General features: G+C 35.9%; 1 protein-coding gene across 4 annotated transcripts in view; it reads right to left on the bottom strand.

The window, feature by feature from the left end:
• VPS13B (vacuolar protein sorting 13 homolog B) overlaps positions 1 to 21,670 on the bottom strand; it is a 429,143-nt gene that overhangs the window by 131,002 nt on the left and 276,471 nt on the right. For all 4 annotated transcript variants that reach the window (XM_058833661.1, XM_058833660.1, XM_058833663.1 and 1 more), the window contains exons 31-33: positions 21,202 to 21,405; positions 12,428 to 12,554; positions 10,637 to 10,780 (exon numbers count right to left, since the gene is read on the bottom strand). In XM_058833661.1, the coding sequence (XP_058689644.1) occupies positions 10,637 to 10,780; positions 12,428 to 12,554; positions 21,202 to 21,405 (475 nt within the window). The remainder of the gene's footprint in view (positions 1 to 10,636; positions 10,781 to 12,427; positions 12,555 to 21,201; positions 21,406 to 21,670) is intronic.

Below are 21,670 nucleotides of genomic sequence, written 5' to 3'. Positions count from 1 at the left end.
GCTTCTATCCTTTTCCTTTATGTTTCTTGTCTTTCTCTTTAAGGAAAAAAAAAAAATCTTATTTTGCATTAAAATGAAGGAAATTTCAGAATCTGCGTGTTTATAATTCCTGTCAGGGATCAAGTTTTCCACACTACCTAGCAGGTGATGTTCCATGCAGGGAAGATTCCATGCAGCACCATAACTGGTGCTGTCTAAAGGTAACACTTAACATTACCTTTAACAAAAAATTAACAGCATCAAACTCTTCTGTATACAAGCATTAGATGACTCAAAGGAGAAGATTAGTGGAGATCAAAGAATGCAGAACCCTCAGTCTCACATCGTGTGACCCAACACTGCAACTTTCCTCTCCTCGTCAGGCGCTTTAGCAAATCATCACTGTGACACATCCAATGTCCACACTGTGAGAAAGTCCAGGCACGTGTTCTCTCACACTTCTCTTTAGGGTGAGTTTGAGCCACCGTCTTGCTTTCAGTTATTTTGCTGCATATATGCCAGCAACCAACTATACTCGCTGTTTATGGCAAACCTATAGCAATTCTTACACAGTTCATGGTTTTCTAGTATTTTTTTTTTCCCCTGAAAGTGAACCAATATGATTTCTTGTATGTGTTCTAACCTAAAGAAAACTTTGAACATTTTAATAGTAATACTTTTATTATCTCTGTAATGAATACTTCAGATTATTTTGGCCAATACATTAAATGATCAGAAATGGCAAAATTTTAAATTAACTTTACATACCACTTAGTTATTATTTTCCTTGGATAAGAAAGCACAATAATATTGAAGGTAATGATTACAAAAATAATTCAAAAGTTATCTTCAAAACATTGCAAGGCAAGGTATGGAATATAGAGATTGGACAGCATGTTTATGTCTTTTAGACTATTTCACTAACAGTAGCATAAGACAATAAAAGCAATTCATTGAGCAGACATGAGAAGATCTGGTTCAGTTAAACAAGAACTGTAGGCTAAAAAGAAAAACAAAAGTGGACTGAACACCCACTTGCACTTAAAACTCATGTAAAAATCATTCTGTCCCATTATGCTCTATTTTAAAAGATTTGGGAAAATAGCAAAAGAGAAGAGAAAAAATCGCTAAACCTTGAGTTTTTAACTAGTATTGATGACAACATAGAGGAGAACCATCACCTCAATGTTTTCATTTGCTTTTTTCCTGTCTCACTGTAACTTTTTTATTTTGCTGTTATAATTATTTTTTTTCCAGAAAATAACAACAACCCCTATGAGATGTTTTCCGATTAGATTTGTTCCAGCATGGGAGTTTTTAAACACTATTGATATGAAGCTTCACAGTATTCTAGTGAAATACTTGTATTTTTTCTTTCATTAACAATACAAAATATCCTTTTGTGTTATATATATATTGTGCTATATATTAACTTATTTGTAGATTGTTGTATTGGGTGAATTTCTCCACAGATATACTTTATGTGAAATCTTGATATGCAAGAACATCTTTTCACCTTAATTTAAGTGGTCACAGAAAACATTAAGGAAAATGCCATTGAATCATGAAGTGCTTAAACAGCTATCAGGTACAACTTTCATAGTTTGTGTGCTTGTGCACATCAAAAATCAGCAGGAAAAAAATAGTTTATTCCTAGCAAAAAGGAATACACTTTGAATCTGTAATTTTAAGTATGGTTTTACTATAATACTATAACAAGTTACTATAATATTTACTATAATAAGAATTCTTTACCTTAACTGTTTAATATCTATCTTATTTAACATGTTTGTTGATCCTTCTCAACTACAGAAGTCCAAATGCAGATTGGAGAGACCCCTCATTGTAAGATAAAAGTTTTCCTAACTATGTATGTCAAAGAGAGACTATAAACACCTTTTTCCCCTTTAATTTTGTATTTTCAGAATCTAAGCATGAATATCCCTTCAAAGAGCCATTTTCATTGCAACAATCACTTTGAAACGTTCATTTTTTTCTTTGTAATTTGATGAGGTCACATGCTTTACAGCAAAACAGATTTTTCCTCTGTCTCCTACTTAATTTTCTCTTTTTACATTCCATGGACATTTCACAGATTGACATGAAATGCAATTCTTCCTTATCAAAACTTTGTGAGCTTTTAGGTAATAGAAGTTGCTGTCTTCTACAAATCCAGCTGGGATGTACACGGCACAATCAATTAGAAGTGGCCTCACTGTGCAGGAATAAAAGCGTAAGACATTTCCTAACTCCAGTGACACAATTTAGAGCAACTTTGGGGATCTAGCTGTGAAATGTGCTTAGAAACTACAGCTTTCTGTAATCCTTCTCAACTTGAAAACTCTTCCCTGGATATATTCCATTGTTTCCAAATCCATAAAACCAACACAGTGAGAATAACCAAGCCTAATTTTAAACTAACCCTTGTCAAATTGCTTGAGAATTTAAATAATCCAAATTCTATTACTTTCTCTTTACTTTGCTACTTCATTACTGGTATCTGAAATGTTACATTTTGTAACCTAATTATAACTTTTATAATACCTTACTCTTTGAAATGTACAATCATTAAAAAAGGAAGCTACAGTTACTAACTATTCATGCAAAAATGCAGTCCACAAATCCAAAGTCATGAGATTGTTGCTAACAATTTCATCAATAAACAGAACATATTAATACCAGCTGCAATAAATCTGTGATTCTTCAATTATGGTGGTGAAAATCCACTAGAAAGCACCTCATAGCCCACGACATCAAAGTTAAAGTACTACGTGCTGTGTGACCTGCTATTCCCTGGAATGAAAATTCAAAGCTCTAGAACATGGGCAGAACTGAGCAGGTACACAAGACTTGATCAGAAATTATGCAAGCTACAAGAAAAACAAAATTATCTGAGAAATATTTTATTGGTTCACATTTCAATACCTACTGTTTCTGGGGCATTATTAATACCATAGACTAAGATTCCTCTGTTTCCACTCTCTACAACAAATATCAAATGCATAATTAAAAAAGTTTTGAAACCCTCAGGAAGTTATCTTTACACAGCTTTAGCTTTTTTAATGTTCCAACACATTTTAGGATATCAAGACACACCTAAATTCAACTGATTTATAGAGAATACAAAAACCAAGACACTTTGGGTGCTTTGACACCGATTACCTTAGATTTCAGTAATTAAAAGACAAAAGATAAACAGCTTCCTCAAAAGAAACTGGCAAATGGGAACGCCAACTTCTCAAAGTTTCAACATACTAAAAATACTTCCATTTACACAAGCTTTCCATAAGAATACTATACAGTCAATATAACATCTGTGCAACATGTGGATCTGCCATTTCACACTTTGACTGTCTGGCTTCTTAAGTAGTATTATCTGGAACTTGTTTTACCAGTTTTCTGACTTATTTTTTTCTAAGCAAAATACAAATGGAAAACAAATTTATGCTTGTTTTCAACAAATTTTTTCATGTTTCACACAAAGTAATTAATAGCCTTGACTAAAGTATAATTAAGTTGCTCATCATTCAGAAGTTTGCCCTGCTAAAGTATCATCAGCAAGAAAAAAATGCTAAAAACTCCATTAGCCACCATTCCTTCAAATTCTATGTGTGATACAATTGTAACAGCACTTTTGTACATATATCCTGCTGACCATGTTCTTTATCTTTCAGTAAAGTTACAGCAACAGCAGTTTGATGAGATTGCCATAAACAGAAAAAAAGAACATAACATTCCTACTGAGTCAGAACAAAGATCTTTTTAGACTCCTGTTCTCTAAAAGCAGATATAATTGGATGCTTTGAGAAAAAAAAAAACATAGTTAAAGAAAGCACAGAGAAATACTTCTTCAGCATACTCTTCCAGACTTCCTAAGCCAACGCATTACAGGGCTTTAAATCTTAGCAGAAAAGCTTTTCTAAGCCTCATCTGCTGCAATATAGAGAATGACTTACACCTTCTTCAAATAATATTGCAGTATGTCTAATGTGACAAAAACACAGTCAGATTTAGACAGGCTTCCTTTCCAGGAAGTAATCAGCTGCCATAGATGAGCTTTCCATGCCTTCTCCTTTTTGGATGCCTTTTAGCTATTAATTAGCTCACTTTAATGGTGTATTGCTTATAACTCACTCAAGCATTTGATTAACTTGTTTGGGTTATCTGAGCAGATAGGAGCTGTACTTCCTCCAGCCTTGTCCATTATTGGGATGAATACAAGGAACATGCTGCTTACTTTGAAATATCCAGTATTTATAGTTGCTAGACTCCAAATATAATTTTTTTGGTAAAATAACAAAATGCCAAAGTTGAAACAACTTTTGCTTCCCCCTAGTATTAATATTATTTATTCAGGAAGCTGGTGGGTTGTAGCTGCAATTTATCAGAACACAGGGTTTGCCCTATGGAACACGTCACACCTGCTGGTGGGGCTTATTCCGTGACTGGTCATGAGCCAGGTCTAGAAGCAGAATATCATCTGCCAAGGTGACAAACACTGCTGCAACTAGTATTTATGCAGCTTAGGATGAATGCTCAAAGGTTGAATACATAAAAGCAGGCTTTAACAAAGCATAAAACATTAGCCAGCAGGTCATGCCTGGAATTTCTGAAAGAAAACAAAGACATGCCCACACCAGGGTTTCCCTTGTTCTGCTCAACACTCCCCCCAGGTCAATGATAGCTTGTGCCCTTTGCCTATTGGCTCAGATTGCTCAGGGAAGTTAAATCAGAGATCATTCTTTGTGGGACTGTTTTGCCAGCACATCTGAGTCTATACCTCATCAGCTCAGTTGTTAAATGCAGTTGCTCCTGCACTTGAACAAGAAGATTTTTTTTTTCATGTATTTTGTAGGGGAATGTAAGTTCTCTAAGCATCAAATTTGTGCAGGACCTACTGTATTCTAATGGCTAGCAACACATAATATGTTGAAGAACTTCGGAAGGTTTCTTCATTGCTTAGGCAAAAATAAAAGAATGCCAGCCAGGGGCAAGGGAGGTCTGAGAGGGATCCAAAACAGGGACAATTTTTTGCATTTCTATTTAAACTACTGAAAAAATATTTCTGTATTTTCAGAAACTGATTGTTGAGTGCTGCAATTAAAAAATTGTGAATAAGCATAATTGAAGGAAAAGATGATGAGTTTGGCTATTCTTTCAAGAAAGAGCTTATGCTATTTTTATTAGTATATTAGATGCCTATCTGAATTTCAGACTGTATAGGATAGCTATGGACTTGTAGCCTGTGGAAACATGCATTTGGACTAGCAGAAAATAAACAAACAAGACTACATAACCTGAGAAATAGGGATGAGACAAATGGCAGGTCCCAGAGGGTCGTGATCAGTGGCACAGGGTCTAGTTGGAGGTCTTTAACTACTGGTGTCTCCCAAGGGCTGGTACTGAACCCAGCCTAGTATAACTTTTCATCAGTGACTCGGATGAAGGGTCAGATGCCTCTGCAGCAAGTTCACTGGTGGCACAAGGCTGGGAGGAGCAGCTGATACCCCAGAGGGCTGTGCAGCCCTTCAGAAGGACCTGGGCAGGCTGGAGAGATGGACAGAGAAGAACCCATATGAAACTCAACAAGGCAAATGCATGGTCTTGCATGTGGGGAGGAATAACCCCAGGCACCAGTACAGGCTGGGGGGTGATCTGGTGGGAAGCAGCTCTGTGGAGAAGGATCTTGGGGTCCTGGTGGACAACAAAATGGACCTTGTGGCCATAAATGCCAAAGCTATCCTGTGGTGTGTTAGAAAGAGCATTGACAGTAGGTTGAGGATAGCAATTCTGCCCCTCTACTCAGCTCTGGTGAGGCCTCACTTGGAGTGCTGTTTCCAGTTCTGGGCAGCTCAGTACATAAGACATGTAGACCTCCTGGAGTGAGTCCAATGGAATGCTATGAAGATGATGAGGGGGACCTCAATTATGAGGAAAGGCTGAGGAGCTAGGCCTATTTAAGAATGACTTGAGAGGAGATGACTGAGATGGATGTTTATCAATGTCTACCAGTATCTAAAGGGAGGGTTTCAAGAGGATGGAGCCAGGCTTTTCCTGGTGCTGCTAAGCAATACAACAAATGCAAATGAGCAGAGAGTGAAGCACAGGAAATTCCACCTGAACATGAGGAAGAACTTCTTTACTGTGTGGGAGACCGAGAACAGGCTGCCCAGAGAGAGTGTGGGGTCTCCCTCACTGGAGATAGTCAAGAACCATCTGGACACAGCCCTGTGCCATGTGCTCTGGAGGACCCTGCTTGAGCAGAAGGTTGGACCAGAGAATCCACTGTGGTTCCTTCCAATCTTACCCATTCTGTGATGGAGGGGATAAGGAGAAATACACTCTAGGGAACAGAAAGTGAATTATTGTTTTCAATGGACATCATCTGGAAAGTATTTCAGATGCTTCAAGTGGCCTTGAATTTTAAAATCAATCCTCTTCCCTCCATCTAGAGCCATAATTGTCACAGAAATATTGTGAAGAAAAAGTAAGCATTTCTAAGTACCTTTTTTGTTTTTCAAGGAAGATACAAAGTAACTGTTCTTTGCATTCAATGCCTCCAGTGTAGACAGTTATTACACAGGAACAATCTTTAGGACAAATTTAATGAAATTATTTTTGTACGCATCAATTTTTTTTCAAAAGTCTAGCCTTAATCTCAGACTTACTCGAAAATAAAAGTTGGTAATGACCTCCATAGCCATATTTGAGGGGTGTGACATTCACTGACTTGCAATGACATATGTTACCCATGCATTCCTCCATGGTCAGCAGCAGAACAAGATGTGTGTTGGTTTGTATTTAATTTCTTTTTCAAAGAGGAGTTCTTGTGTTTTCTGCTTCTAAATGATAGTATGACAAATAAGTCTTGCCAAAAATCTCCAGGTGGTAAGTGATGGACACCAGGAAACAGATTCGCCAGATGAAGTAATGAACTCCTTGAAAATTCACCTGTTTTTCCACTGATCAGCAGAAAAACTAGTTATCATTTATACTGGAAGTACTTTTACCAGACTATTAAAAATTCTTCTAGGAAGGAGGAAATGTGGCCCTTTTATTGATATTTCACCTATAATATCAGATGTATCACTGAACAAAATCAGGACATTAGTGGTACTTCACTCTTATTTGTATTTCATTTCCTAGCACTTCTGTTTCTGTTCTCCATGTGTAGGTATTACATGTTCTTCTTCTAAGAATTTGGCATATATTAATTTTGAAAAAGTGAATAATTACAATAAGTCAGCAACATTCTTTGCCCCTCAGCTAATCTATCAAACACCACATATGTGTCCTTACTCTAAAGCTGTCAAGTAGATCAAAGCACTATTCTTTGCAATAATAGACTATACCTTATGAAGAAGTCAATACAATAGGCCCACTGTACATCAAAGATTTATAAAACAGTATAAAGCTAGGGCTTATAATAAGTAAAAACACAGCACTGGGACCTGGCATGAAACTTTTTAGACAATATTAAAATACTTGGAGAAAAAAGAGATTTACCCATAAATCATCACTTCTTTTTGGGTTTTTGTCTACACTAATCTTTACAGCATTGCCCTGCAAACCACCAAATACAGTCCATTTGGAAATCACACCTTTAAAGTTTAAACAAAGGGGTGCTACTTTGATGACTGCCATGCCTTACCCCGATCTGATTGCCTCCTGTGATGAGATGATTGATTCTGAGGACAGAGTGCTAGATAACATATGCTTTGCCACTAGCAAAGTTGACCAAGTTTAGGCAGTTTTCCACAGCTGACTTTTATTCAAACACTCAAGTGTGAACTGAATGGATGCACTATGAGGTGGGTAAAAATCACTCTGGGCCACTAAAAGGAGAAAATAATGGTCAATGTTCCAAAGTATAGCTAAACTCCGGTTACTCATGGACATGTTTAATGTCTTTATTAAAAGACCTTGGCAATGACACAAAACATATCCAAAGAAAGATGACACCAAACTGGGGGGAGCTGTTGATACACTGAGGGGTAGGGGCTGCCACCCAGAGGGACATTGCCAAAATGGAGAAATGGTTTAACAGAAACCTCACGAAGGACAAAGGTAAACACAGAGTCCTGGATCTGGACACGGCATTTGCCATGGTTTAGCTGACAAGGTGATGATCAGCCAAAGTTTGGACTTGATCTTAGAGGTCTTCTCCAACCTAAATGATTCTGTGAATCTGTGAGATGGTAAAATCCCAAATCAAAAACTGGCTGGAGGCCAGTGCTAGTGAATAGCTTTGCAGAAATGAACCCAAGAGTCCTGGTTGCCAGCAATGTGAACATATGATAGGAGATTGTCTCTATAGTGTGGGAGCCTGAGCATTTCCTGGGAAGCATTAGCAGCAGCACAGCCACTGGATCAGAGGTGAGATGGTGGGATACTTGCGGGTCTGGAGTACTGTCTGTGAGCTCAACAGCAGAAGAAAAAGATTGACAAACCTGAATGGGCAGGGGATCATCAAGAGGATTAAAAGGTTAAAGTGCATAATTTATATGGAAAGGGTGAAGGAGCTAGGTTCAGACAAAACAAGAGAAGGATAAGGATGATGGTGGGGCGTCTAATTACTGTTTCCATTTATTTAAAGCAGGGCTATGAAGAAGATTAAGTCAGACTCTTCTTGGGAATGTATTGTGAAATGTTGAGAGGAAATGATTGAAAGCTTTATCAAGCAAAATTTTGAATGGATATAAAGATAAAAAATATGCCAAAGCAAGGGTAATTAAGCAATGAACAATTATCCAGATGGTCATTCCTCTGAGGTAAAGAAAGATTTGACTGAACAACATTCCGAAAAGCCTAATCTAACTTGGACATTAGTCTTCTTCGGAGCAAAGGAATGATTTCCAGAAGTGTCTTCAACCTAAATTATGCTTTGATTCTTGCAATGAAATAATATGCAGGTGTGAAGTATGTAAAGCTATTTGCAGACTCCTGATTTCATTCTCTAAGACAAAAACAGCAGCATACAATCAGTGTATTATGTTTCTTTCTGCTGACTAAAGAAGAACCATGATAATAATAATAAATGTGCATATATTAGAGGTGGGGTGGCTTCACTTAGGCACATAGAGCTACATAATAATGAAGAAGAGCTGGACAAAACGTAACCGACCAATGGATTTATATTTCCAGAATAGTAAATCCAGATGTAGTTCTATGACTTACTAAAGACAAGGCAAACACCTTGAGCCAGAAATATCCCCATTATTCATTCCAGGAGACCTCAGCGATGCAAGGCAGCAGTGATGCAAGGGAATGAAGAGCAAGTATCTCAGGATGTAGTCAACAAAAGGCTTTCTGAAATTTTGTAGCAAATTCCTTTTAAGCTTTTACAGTCCAAGTAAGTCATGCAGCACTTATGCTCAAAGCCAACTCAAAATTTAAATTCTTGGCATCTATTCACACCTTCTGATTCTGTCCATTCCACTGACAATGGGAAAACAGTACTCTACAAATAATTTATTGAAGATATTTCTATATATAATTTACAGTATTCATCTCCAAAAAGTCTGTAAAGTATCCAAGGAAAAGAAAAATATACCACATTTCTTTTCTACATCTTTCATGTTTCCAAATGTTAATAAAACAATGTTCTTTATTCTTCTCTATCCTTGGGAAGTGATAAAAGAATGGGGGGTGATGTGGTGCCTAGATTAGCACAAACAAACAACTTCTGGGGTTTTGACAGGGTGAAGAGAGAGAAATGTAAATAGTTTGGCTGCTCTAGAGCATTCCTCGCTTCCACCCAGACTCACGTGCAGTGCTGAAACTGTGAGATTCAGGAAAGGAAGGAGAAAATCTTCTCCAGGTCTCCCATTAGCCAGATTCTTGGAATAACTGACTGTGTTTTACTCGATAATTCGTTCCCTAACTCTTGTTCTTATTTGTGAAGGTATCTCAACAGGTCCAACAGCCATTCCAGTGGAATTAGTGCTTTGTCATGTATTAACCCCTACTATCTTTAAGATGCTGTCAGCCTGGCTAGATTCCAGACTTTGAAGATAAGAAAAACATATTTTTTCTTAGGGTAAAAGTTTTCCCTATATTTTCCTGTTGGTTTTTGTTTTGTTTTGTTTTAAATCAGTCCAGAAATGTGAATATTAAACTTACTAGTCTGTCACGGTGATTGGCTTTCAATACAAACTGAGGCTTGTATTGAAAATACAAGTATTTTGAGTTCCTAAGACAATTAATGTGAGTAGTTGTTACTAGGCACAGAGAAAATGTTATAGTTTACTAGCTTTAGTGAAGTACAGCGTAGCATGTGAGCCCACAAGAAAATACGAAAGATTTGATAAAAGCTCAACACCAAATAATCTCAAAAACCTATTTCTCAAAAATTTGGTTCCTTCGTCATTTACATAATTCTCCTTTTACATTACATAAGATAATAATCCTTGTACATAAGATGTTGCAGAACCACTATAATGAATAATAGCATTTACTGAGTAATATTCTTGTAAACACTCATTCTACTCTTAAATCAATGTCAGAATGCATTTTGAAACAGACCATACAAACAACAAAAAACATGTATTTCCTTTACTTGTATTTTTTTCTAGATGGTACAAACACCTGCTGAGAGCTACAGTACTTCACAGATGGACTTTTTAAAAATCCTGTTGCAAACCAGGGAAAAACCTACCTCAGTGGTGCTACTGGAAGGTTCCAGTCCAACCATATTAGCTCGTACCAGATGATGAAGAAGTTGCACTTGCGCCACATTGAGGAAGAAGTCCAAATTTGTTGTCATGTTCACTTCTAAAGAATGACCACATACCAAAATTTCCTGTGAAATTAAGGGGAAATACTAGGTAACAGCTATTGGGAAAATAATTTTCATCTTTTATATAACTGTATTGTGGGTCCCTGCTGTAGTCAATACTTAACATTATATATAACATTATATATAGTACAAATGTGGTCTTCTTAGGAGAAACTGGTGTGTCATGCTTCTAAAGGATGTGACTTATTCTTTGCATGGCTTTTAACAGCAGAACTGTTAAGGCAAACTTTGCAAGAAAAGCATCTCATGCACAAGGCCTTGTTTCCATCTCTTGCTTGTATCAGTGGGCTGTCAGAGTGTCCTTGGCAATGATTCCAATTCTCCTTTCCTTCCAAGAAAAAGATGTACTTTGTTGGTTTTTTAAAATTTAAACACAAACTCTGCTTGATTTATAATGAAATCATGTCTTGGAACTCACTGATAGCCAATCTAATTGATTTCCCTTTGCTTGTAAGCCATTCTTAATACCTTGGCAACACTAGCTGAATAGCCACTGTTTTATTGGTGTTGTCTTGCACAAATAAAGATCTTCACCACTGTTGGCAAGCAATAAAGAGATGAAAAACAGAACCAATGCAGAAGGGGAGAAGAACTGCTCTGTCTCATGAGAAGTTTGCACAGTGCTCAAGCTTTAATCTAAACTAGACCTCTCCCTTCATGATGGAATGTCATCCAGGGAACAGATAAGAAGGAGAATGTATGTACAGAAAACACTGAAATTCCTGAACATAAGCATTAGCAAAGCTCAGATTTTTAATTTTTTTTTTAAACTTGAATAACTTCTATGCATCCTAACCAGGGGCTTCCTATTTCTTTTTTACAATAAGTAAGTTTCCATCTGCCCTTCTGATGACCCTTTACACAAAATGTGAAACTGTTGATTTCTTCTCTTTGTGTCCCCTAGCTATTATTTTCCAACAATGTACACCCACTGCATGTTGCAATACACATCTAGTACTCTTTACACTCCTGAACCGATTTTACTCTTCCCAGGAGGCAGCTTTTAAGGGAAATTATCCTTATGAGATGACAAATTTTTCTGATATTTTCCCTATATAAAATGTTCTTGAGCTACAAACTAATGTCAAAAAGTCAGCCAATAACTTTTGTGTGTAACTTGCTTCACAGACTTACCGTTAACTAGCTGAACAACACACCAGCAAAAGTGATTATTAAATCTGAGTACCTGGAAGAACCCATAGCAAAGGTAGGGAAGTGGATGCTTAGTGGCCACTTGGCATCTTGGAAATCAGGCTAAGAGAACTCAGCTTAACTTTCTTATTATAGATAGTGTACAGATTGCACTTTCAGGTTTCTTTATGAAAAGAATTTTCTTTAAGCTTGTGAATACAATGTTTTGTTAATGTTGCACCTCTTCTTAACACCCTTCCATCACAAACTTTTAAAAAATATTGCTGGAAGTCATTAAAGGATTCCTATTTCTGGAACTGAAAATAGGTTTATCTGCCTCTGTCTAACTTGCCTTTAATATCGAATGCTATTCTTTTTCCAGCATAGAAAGATCATTTCAGCTCGTGACCTCTCTCCAGCTGGCAATCTGAAAACACACCTGAACTCTTCAAATGGTGGAATGGTGAGATTATCCACATATTAAAAGTTGCGCTACTTCTTTTGTCACTTTGTACTAACCTCTGGGTGAAAATTCTCTGCAGCATCAATTTTTGTAAAAATAATTGCAGGAGCTGCAGTTATTCGAACGGTGAAATCTGTTAAAATTGGAGTTAAAATAGCTCTCCTTTCCTGATGCCGCCTTATACTAGGAAACAAAGGGAAAGAAAAATAAAGATTAAATTACATTATAAATTGTAGAGAGGCAAAAATTACACTCAGCACATAGCAAAAAACATCTTCAATACCAGTTTGGCGTTTGATTGCTACCTTATAATCATCAAATACCATTACTGTAAATCATATTAATTCCAATCCTGAAGGCAGACTTCAATTTTCATTTCACAGGAAAAACATGTCTAAATATTTGACTCTTCAATCTATCTCCAGGTAGACAAATTTGACACTTGACATTGCTTCTTCTCCTGTTTAATGCACTATACACAATAATTAAAAAAAATGTGAACTTTATTATCAATAATTTTAAAACTTGCCTGTGGAAGCCCTTCACTTTATAAATGGCTGTTCTGAAGCCAACATAATATTTGAATTTGTGCGTTAAAAGTCTGTGTTGAAGAAATATGGACAAAGCTGAGACAAAAATGAAATACATGAAAAATTAAACTAGCGAATCCCACACAACACTAGGACTCCCACATAAAATTAGTAACTATTCTGCAAGATGTTCAGAACCATTTGAAAAACAGAGATGGATGTCAGTCTTCCTCCATTCCTTCTGTCACTGCTTATTCTTGGTGTTTTTTCAGCTAAATATCAACATTTACTTACTAAGAATATTTTTGTCATTAAACTTGATAATTGCATTTATTTTCCAGCCAGGTGTTTAGTTTTGGTTTTTTTTGTTGGGTTTTTTTCCCCCCCCCTTTAACCAAATAGTAAGCCTAGAAGCACAACTGTTATAGATAGATCACTAATAGCTTATGACAACACGTTCCAAATGGCCAGAATCTTCTGAGGGTCAGGTCAAATAAACTATTGCCGCAAAATGCCATCTGAGAGCCTCTGATGAGGGGAAAAAAATGTAATGAGATCAAGATGGTGTTCAGCCTCTAAAAGAGGATACACTTCAAATTCCAGGGAGACTCCTTCCATCAAGATAGTTTTTGATAATTCTTTTTATCTATTATTGTTCGTAGCAACATCAAATACCCACATTTCACCAAGGATAATTCTAAAAATCATCGTAAAGTTAAAGGTCAGAGGTAAGTTTTCCTATGCTTACAAAATAGAAAATTGTCAGCTATGAAATGATACAAGTTTAAAGAACAAAGTACGTGGCCTTAGAGAAGAAGTTAATGGATCCATGTAGAACTCTCCATCAGCATGTCAGCTACATTTCCCTGTATTACCTTTAATTTTGCCATCTCTAATGGACGCATGGCTGTTCAGGAATCATACAAGTGTAAATCACACAAGTGAGCCAGACATGAACTATGCAATAAAGAATTAGTCTCTACCATCAGCTAGAGTTATCCATGTTAATGTTATTAACCAATATGCTTATTATATGCCTGTCTATGCAGAAATTACTTGACTGCATGCTGACTAGGTATTGAAATCTCTTGATTAAAAGGTGTATTGTGATGCATAGTCTGGCAGTGGTTCTGTAAGAACCATCTGTAGAAAACCAAACGATCTCCAATGCTGACGGTTTGTAAGCCAAGAGTTAGGCTGGAAATAAATTAAATAGATATCATAACCTGAGGTGGAATTCAGTCTACTGCAAAAGATAAAAAATTCATACTGCAGAAGATACAGAATTCATTTTACTGCTTAGGCTAATTTAGCTTTAAATTAAATTTAGCTTCAAATTCTACTAATAATTAAGTGTCTTCAAAATATGTAGAAAGGATGGCGACCTATAAGAGAATATAAATTATGCAGTGGAGGTAGGACTTAAGGCTTTTAAATTTATTTAGGACAACAGTATACAGAAGTTAAAAGCAGATGCCACAGAGCTAATATTGGCAGAGCACAACTCTTAATAAACTTTTGCCTCAAATGACCCTCACTGCTGAGGAGGCTGCACACTAACATAAGAAGTGTGCAGTTTGCTTAAGAGTAAGCCAGTTGGTGAGTGGACAGAACTACCATCTTACCTTAAAAGCTTTAACATTTTGTTCAGCTGCAGCTTTGTTATCTCTAATGAAGTCTTTTAGAGCATGGTTAGTCTCATTAGATCCCCAAATTAGAAATCAGACTTGTTAGTGGCTAGTGAACATCTTCAAATTGAGAAAATAGTCTTAGATTTTGGAGTTCTACAATTGTTTCTCTCTCTGCCACCACCTTTATTTTATATTTAAACCAAATTATTTTCTACCCAGTTCCTATTTCCCCTTCTCAATGGGATGAGAAAAAAAATGCCTTTTTTTTTTTTTTCAGGACAATGAAAGGCCTAAATAGCAGAACAATTCCATAAAAGTACATGCAGCTGTATTTTCTAGCTATACCAGAAAACTTCTGCTTGAAGTTTCTTGAAATGCTAGTAGTATGATTTTCATATATGAAACAGAGCCATAAAAGCAAGTTATTTGTTGAACCTCAAACCCTCAGTTGGCTCTCTTCAATCACTGATTATTTTATTTTTTAGCCTATGCATATTCCCATTTCTTAATTTTCATACTTTACACTAGTAGATACCCAGTACACTGCATCTTGAAGGACATTTTTGGTAATATATATTGATCACTGCTATATTATATTATATTTTTAAAATCATCCTTATGTCCTATCCCTGTCCGGCTCTACTTACTACTTTCTGAATTTCTTGTGGGTGAATTTGAACCTCAGCCAAATCAAGTATTAGGAAAATAATTGTAAGTACAAACAGAAGGCAAACAGAGCATAGTAAATAATGAAGGGAGAGGATATGAGAAAGAGCACAAAAGGAACAAAGAAACAAATTCCACTTTGAATTATTGAGTCTTCCACACTGCACCTAAGTGCAACGTTAACTTAACACAGGTGTACGCCACATGAGCTTATGAAAAAACTTGATTGTGAAGAGCGTAATGATGGCTCTGTGTCTGCAGCACATTCATTCCGTGGTTCATTTATGCATCTGTTATATATTTGTCTTGGAAAAAAAAAAGGAAAAGCTAGTATTTTTAGAGATGTTAAAGCAGTTGATCATCTATACTTAAAAGTAAGTGCATTTGAAAGACCATATGCTAACACAAAGGAACAAGGCAGTTAAGCAACAGTGATAAGGTTTGGAGGTGCCCTAGTGCAGAATTTGGGCTTTATCTGCACAATAGCAAACTCTGGTTATGGACCACAAGATCCACATTGCAAAAGCACAGGACAAAAACGGTCTCTGTCCTCAAAGGCTTACAATTTAAGTATGAGAAAAAACACACCCACAGACAGGGAAGTAAAAGTAAACCACTAACAGCAGCATAGGTAATGATATCCATACAGTGGCAACCTGTCTTACGGTTTTTATATTACAGTATAATAGAAATTAACTTTTTTGAAGGATTTCAAATAAAACATTGCAATAACAACGTGAATGCTCACAGCAAACACCTTTACAACACACAGGAGTGGGCAAGAAAGTGCCTCTTCAAAACACTGAATGTCTCAGTAACTGGCATGATAAGTAAAGTCTGCTGAACAGGGAGGGCAAATGAAAGAAGACACGAAAAGGGAAATGGAAAGACCGGGTCTTGAAGTAGCGCAAAAACAAAGACATCTAATGATTAATATAACAAAAAATGTTGTGGGAAGAAGAGAGAAAAAAAATGTGAAGAACAGAATTTTCCAATGGAAGCAACAACATTATTTGATTACATCAAATCAAATCATCAGTATTTGATTATAGTCAGTCAGAAGCACGTTGAATTTATACAAAGAGGATGGACTGCCAACGAGATGATGTTGCTCTAATTAAAGAGACATGATGATGTGAGACTGGATAAGCTGAGAAAATGCACAAGTAGGACTAAGTCCCACTACTATGACTCTCATGTAGAAAACACTAATCAAAACAAACAGAAAATATGGCCAGTAATAGCTAAACATAACCTAGATGCAAAATCTGGAATTCTTTAATTTATTATTAATTGTATTTTTTTCTTAATAATACCTTGTTGAATCCAGACTTTGAGCCCTTATATACTTAAAAATTTGTAAGGCAGGGAGAAACTTGTACACATTCAATACATGAATAACAATCAAAAGCACATTTACACCATGTAATTTTACTAGCTACAGAAAGATGAGTCCTCATGGAGAATTTTGTGATGTGAAAAAGAAAAAAACATTAGCATGAAATAGGCCACATAATCAAAGTGTTCTCTAATAGTCTTGAGGCATGCAAAATGTCAGAAGATGTTATTTAAGACAGCACATTAACTTAAGACTTATGAAAGAATTTTCTCTCACTGGCTTCCCATGTAGCTGTTTAAATCAGCTAATCCCTGATATACAAATGTATTAGGAATGTATTAGGATAGTTAACTACTAATGACTAATTCACATCCTTTGAGTTCCCTGAGGTGTTGCAAAGCCATGTTACATGGCAGTAAAATAGCATAGCAAGATTTTGAGGACAATCTAATAACCAAAATTAGAAAATGAACAGGTGTACAATACCTGGCTAGTAATAGAATTTCAATTTTTGTATTATAAGACCTCAGTAAAACTAGCTCTTATGAAGAATGCTGTGCAGCATTTCTTTGCTGTGGATTAATAGAAAAAACACCCCATCTTATTGAGAAAGGCTTTGTACAGTATGAATACAAGCACAACTTCAGGTACCAGAAAAGACACCAATTAAAATAGATTACTGAGAAAAAATTAATTGCATTTTATTCCACAAGATTCAAGGGGAATGCCCCTACTTTCCTACACAAAGATCTACAGATCAATTTTTTTTCTAGTCTTTCTCATTAGAACTTGGCAAGCTGCCAATAACTTTCCAAAGAAGCATGAAAATGAAAGCTATTCAAAGAAAAATTTGCAGGAAATCTTTCTGAGGATCCTTGCAGTGGTATTTTGTTCAGTTTTGTACAACAGATCATTGGCTCCCTGATGTACTCCATGAGAGCTGTTCCAGATGGTGGTATGCCAAGGACAGAACCGTAACGCAGTATATTGCCACACTCAATTCGTTACCACACAGAGAAGTAATGTTTTTAAGCTCAATTATTATTTTTTTTAAACAAAGTTTATTCAGACTGCAGGAAGCAGAAGTTGCTGCTGGGAGCTGTAGAAGGATTGCACAGGGATGGGGGCGAGGCCTCAAGAGAGGATATATTTCTTTATTTCCTTCAGGGCTGTTGTTTTTTCCATTGAGTGGAGGGAGAGGGAGGAGGAGATCTGCAAGCTGAAAAAGCAGTTTTCGATCAAGAAAACTTCTTTTGGTTAAGTAGTCCCAGTTCCCCACATGCTGTTTGGTAAAGGGAATAAATGTGGACAGGTTTCATTTGTACATAACCTTATTAGAACTGTCTGACTGTTTCCAGTATTCTTTTTATATATTACACCATTAGGGAGCTTTTTATAACATCTACGGTGAAGTATAAACATTTCATAATGGAAAGAGTTATGATCTCTGATCCTCAGTACAGCATAGCATCTAGAAAGTTTCTTCTGCAAGACTGCATCCACCCTAGCAGAGTGTTCCAATTGCCCCATTCTCCTTGGGGTGACCTGCAGAGACACAGGAGGCATAACACCAGCATTTCACTATAACCTCTCTTGAAGAATCTTACACTCAACACCTGCAAGTATTCAACAACTTAGAGTATGACAGCTTGCTTTCCAAACTGCAATGTAAAAGTTGGGAGGGTAAAAAAAATCAACCCCTTTACATGTTAAGTACTAGAAGAACTGAACTCCAGAAAAAGTGGTGTGAAAATTCAAAGGATTTATTTTCAGACTAAAGATTGCTAAAGCATTTAAATAATATATTTAAATGATAAATTATGTCAAAAGCTTCCAGATACTTGTTTGTGTGATAGCCATAGATCTCCTACTTACAATGTTTTGGTTTTCATGCAAATTTTTAAAATGAGGCCAAATTTCACTTGCAGATTAAATTACAATATAATTTACTTCAAACTTTTTGCAATTTTATTTTGAAATAATGCAGTAATGCTTTTACAAATGGGAATGGAAAAGGAATGGCTGCTACCTATGCTGAAGTTTTCTGTAAAGTAACTGTGAAAATCCTGGATATAGGCTGGATTCTATTCTGCCCCTCATAGCATTAAAGTATTGCAAAAATGAGGGAAACAGATTTCAAAGAATAATCTTTAAACCCAGTGATCCTAATATACCATAACACTGGGTAAGAACAAACAGAAGTATATTAAAACCAACAAAGAAATTAACCCTACAATAACTCAGCAAAAATCATTCATTATGTCCCAGGTTAAACACGTCTAAGAAACTTCAGGAATTCTAAAAAACTGTATGAAAATTAGATTAAAGCATAAAGCTTTTGTGGTATTTGCACTAAATATTACGATAAACTTAACCCTAAAAACAGTAAGCACCACGCAAAATATCCTGCAGCTGCCCTCTTGGCGCATGCTGGAAACAGTGCCATGGATGGCAGAGTTCAGTGTAGGTTCTTCCAGTTCTCAGCACATCCCTTCCACAGGTCATAAAATAAACCCAGATACAGCAAAACTGACTGCTAACTAAAAAGCAAAAATTCAAAGATCCTGAAAAAACAATATTAAATATATAAAATTTAAAACCAAAAGGGTAAGAAAGCATTCATATTTTTTCTTGAAAACAAGTCAGAATTAAAATTCTGTAATTGCACACCAGAAAGGAAAACCTAATATATTTATTTACAACTGTTCTAAATTAGAACCCAAGTAGAAGATTCATTCAAAAGCTATTTTGAACCAAAAATACTTATTTGTATTATAATAAAACTTCATTTTGGAAGTCTGCTGAGGAAGCATGTCCAAGCAGTTATAGGAAAAAAAAAAAGAAAAAGAGAATTCAAGATTGTCTGTAACAGCTGCTTCCCTTGTCCTATTAGCTTTTCAGGAATACCACCAGATTTCCTATTGAATGTATAACCATAAAGCTCAGACCCAGAGTGTGCTGGCAGTAGGATTTCAGTCACCAATGGCAAGGAAAAGGAAAGCCAACCTCTCAGTGGCTGGTTTTGCTATATTAGCTTAAGTTGCAAATTGGCTGCAAGTCCTTTGGAGATTAACGTAATCTTATTTTTCAAGATATTCCAGTGAATATGGAATTCTATGACCAAGAACCTAATGAGGAACTTGTCCAACATCAATGCCCAACTAGAAAGTCACACACATTTTTTAAGGCTAGAAATTTAAAATTAAAAGCTTCTACGAAATTATATGAGTTTTAAAAAAACAAATTGTTAAAAGACAGGAAAGAACCATGTGTCCTTATAAATGAAGACCAGAATCTATTTCTATGTTAAATTTTTTATCTGCACTCCTGTGACTCCTTGGCATTTTATCATTTCTTTGGGTAGAACCGTTTTTCCTGCCTTCTCTTTTTTAATAAATTGGAATTTAGTTTTGATCACATCTTTTTCTTGCTCTCCTCCAGAGTGAGTTTATCTGCCCTCTTGGCCTGGGATCAATACATCACTTACAAAGCTCAGAGTGCCATCCTCATGTAGCCTTTTGCTACAACTTGCCTTACTTTCAGAAAAATGACACCTCTCATCTCCCATTTTTCTGAAAATTAAACCAAAAGTAGTTATTTCTAGATGATTCTGCCTGTTTTTCTATATCACTTTTAGGAACTCATCCCTAAATTCAGATAGGAATCATATCTTAGGAACCATAAAATTATGTATACATCTCATAAAAATCAGATTGTTTGTGAATAATAAGATAGAAAGGATGTTTATATGAAAACAAATAGCTAAATGTATAGGCAAAGAGGCATCTACTAGCAGAAATGCTTCTAAATCCACAAAATTACTTTTGAAAGCTTGCTTTTGGCCATCAGACTTTATTCCTGCCAGTTTGAAAACTGAAATTTGCTACAGTCTTTAAATTTAAACTACTTGTATGAATTTTTAAGTATAAAAAAAGTATATTAAAACCAAAATAAAAATTTAAAATCTTCACAAATTACCAACCAATCCCCCCAATTTTATATTTGAGAATGTCTAAATTTAAAATAGCAGGCAATTGTATGCATGCTTTTTCTTTCAACACTGTTTAACCAGAGGGTGGGGCTTTGTGTGCCCATATACAATACTCAATAAAGGAGACTTAGCTGAAATACCTCATTCTCAAAATTCACCTGGTTTAAGTTATAGAAGTGCAAAAACTAGTTCAGAATCAATAGGAAATACTCTACTTTATCGCTCTCTAATTTAGAAATGTCTAAGCTGGTTTTACTCAAGCTTTGTAAAAATACAAACAAAAGAAGTTTAGAAAAAAAGAAAAAACACACCACTGCCACCCAAAAAACCACACCCTACACAAAAAAAAAAAATCCCAAACCAGAACCTCACATTGCTTATAGAGACAAGCTGAAGTCTCAGCCCTGGAGTTATGTTTATCAACAGACAGTAAGTCACTTGGAGAAGAGCTTATAATGGAGGCAGAGATACACAGAACCTAGACAGTAACTACAGTGTAACAGCAATAGTAATATGCATTTCAAATGTGTAACCCAAAACTCCAGGGAAATGTGCTTGCAGTGTAAAGCAAAATCGGAATTGAATTATTTAATTCAGGTATATTGTGCATACTCTCTGCAGTGTTTGTGCTATGCAATTTCAGAAAAGAGTAAATTTTTAAAAAAATCCCTACCTACTGGCCATGTTCCATTCAAGTGCTGGATTTTGAGAATTTCTCTCAGTCTCTGTCAAAACCCCTCCTTTTCCATTTTCCTTCTCTGGTTTCAACTGATTCCAATAAGCAGTACCAATGTTGATAGATTGAAGATCTATTTGATATTGTCTGTCTTCAACCTCTGATCCAGGGTCTCGAAGAATTCCTAGATTTAGTGCCCTCCTGTAATGTCAAAAAAAGGAAAAGAAATCACCAAAGGTCAAAATCAGACCAATCAGATAATCGCTAAGACCCAAATTAACAAAATGAAGGTATCAATTTTGCAATTTTTGTCTACAGTAAGCATTATTTTAATTTCAAATCTTAAAAAATACCCATCTGCCTTTGCTATGGAATTCAATGGGAGATTTGCAAATGAATATATTCTTATATTTAGCCAGATGTACCAAAGTTGATATGAGATCAATGCATCAACTTCATTGCACTT

This window comes from Poecile atricapillus, chromosome 2, assembly GCF_030490865.1.
Source record: "Poecile atricapillus isolate bPoeAtr1 chromosome 2, bPoeAtr1.hap1, whole genome shotgun sequence".
In the NCBI taxonomy this organism is placed as follows: domain Eukaryota; kingdom Metazoa; phylum Chordata; class Aves; order Passeriformes; family Paridae; genus Poecile; species Poecile atricapillus.
Note: the sequence above shows the minus strand (reverse complement) of the source record. Positions and strands in the feature narration are given on the sequence as shown.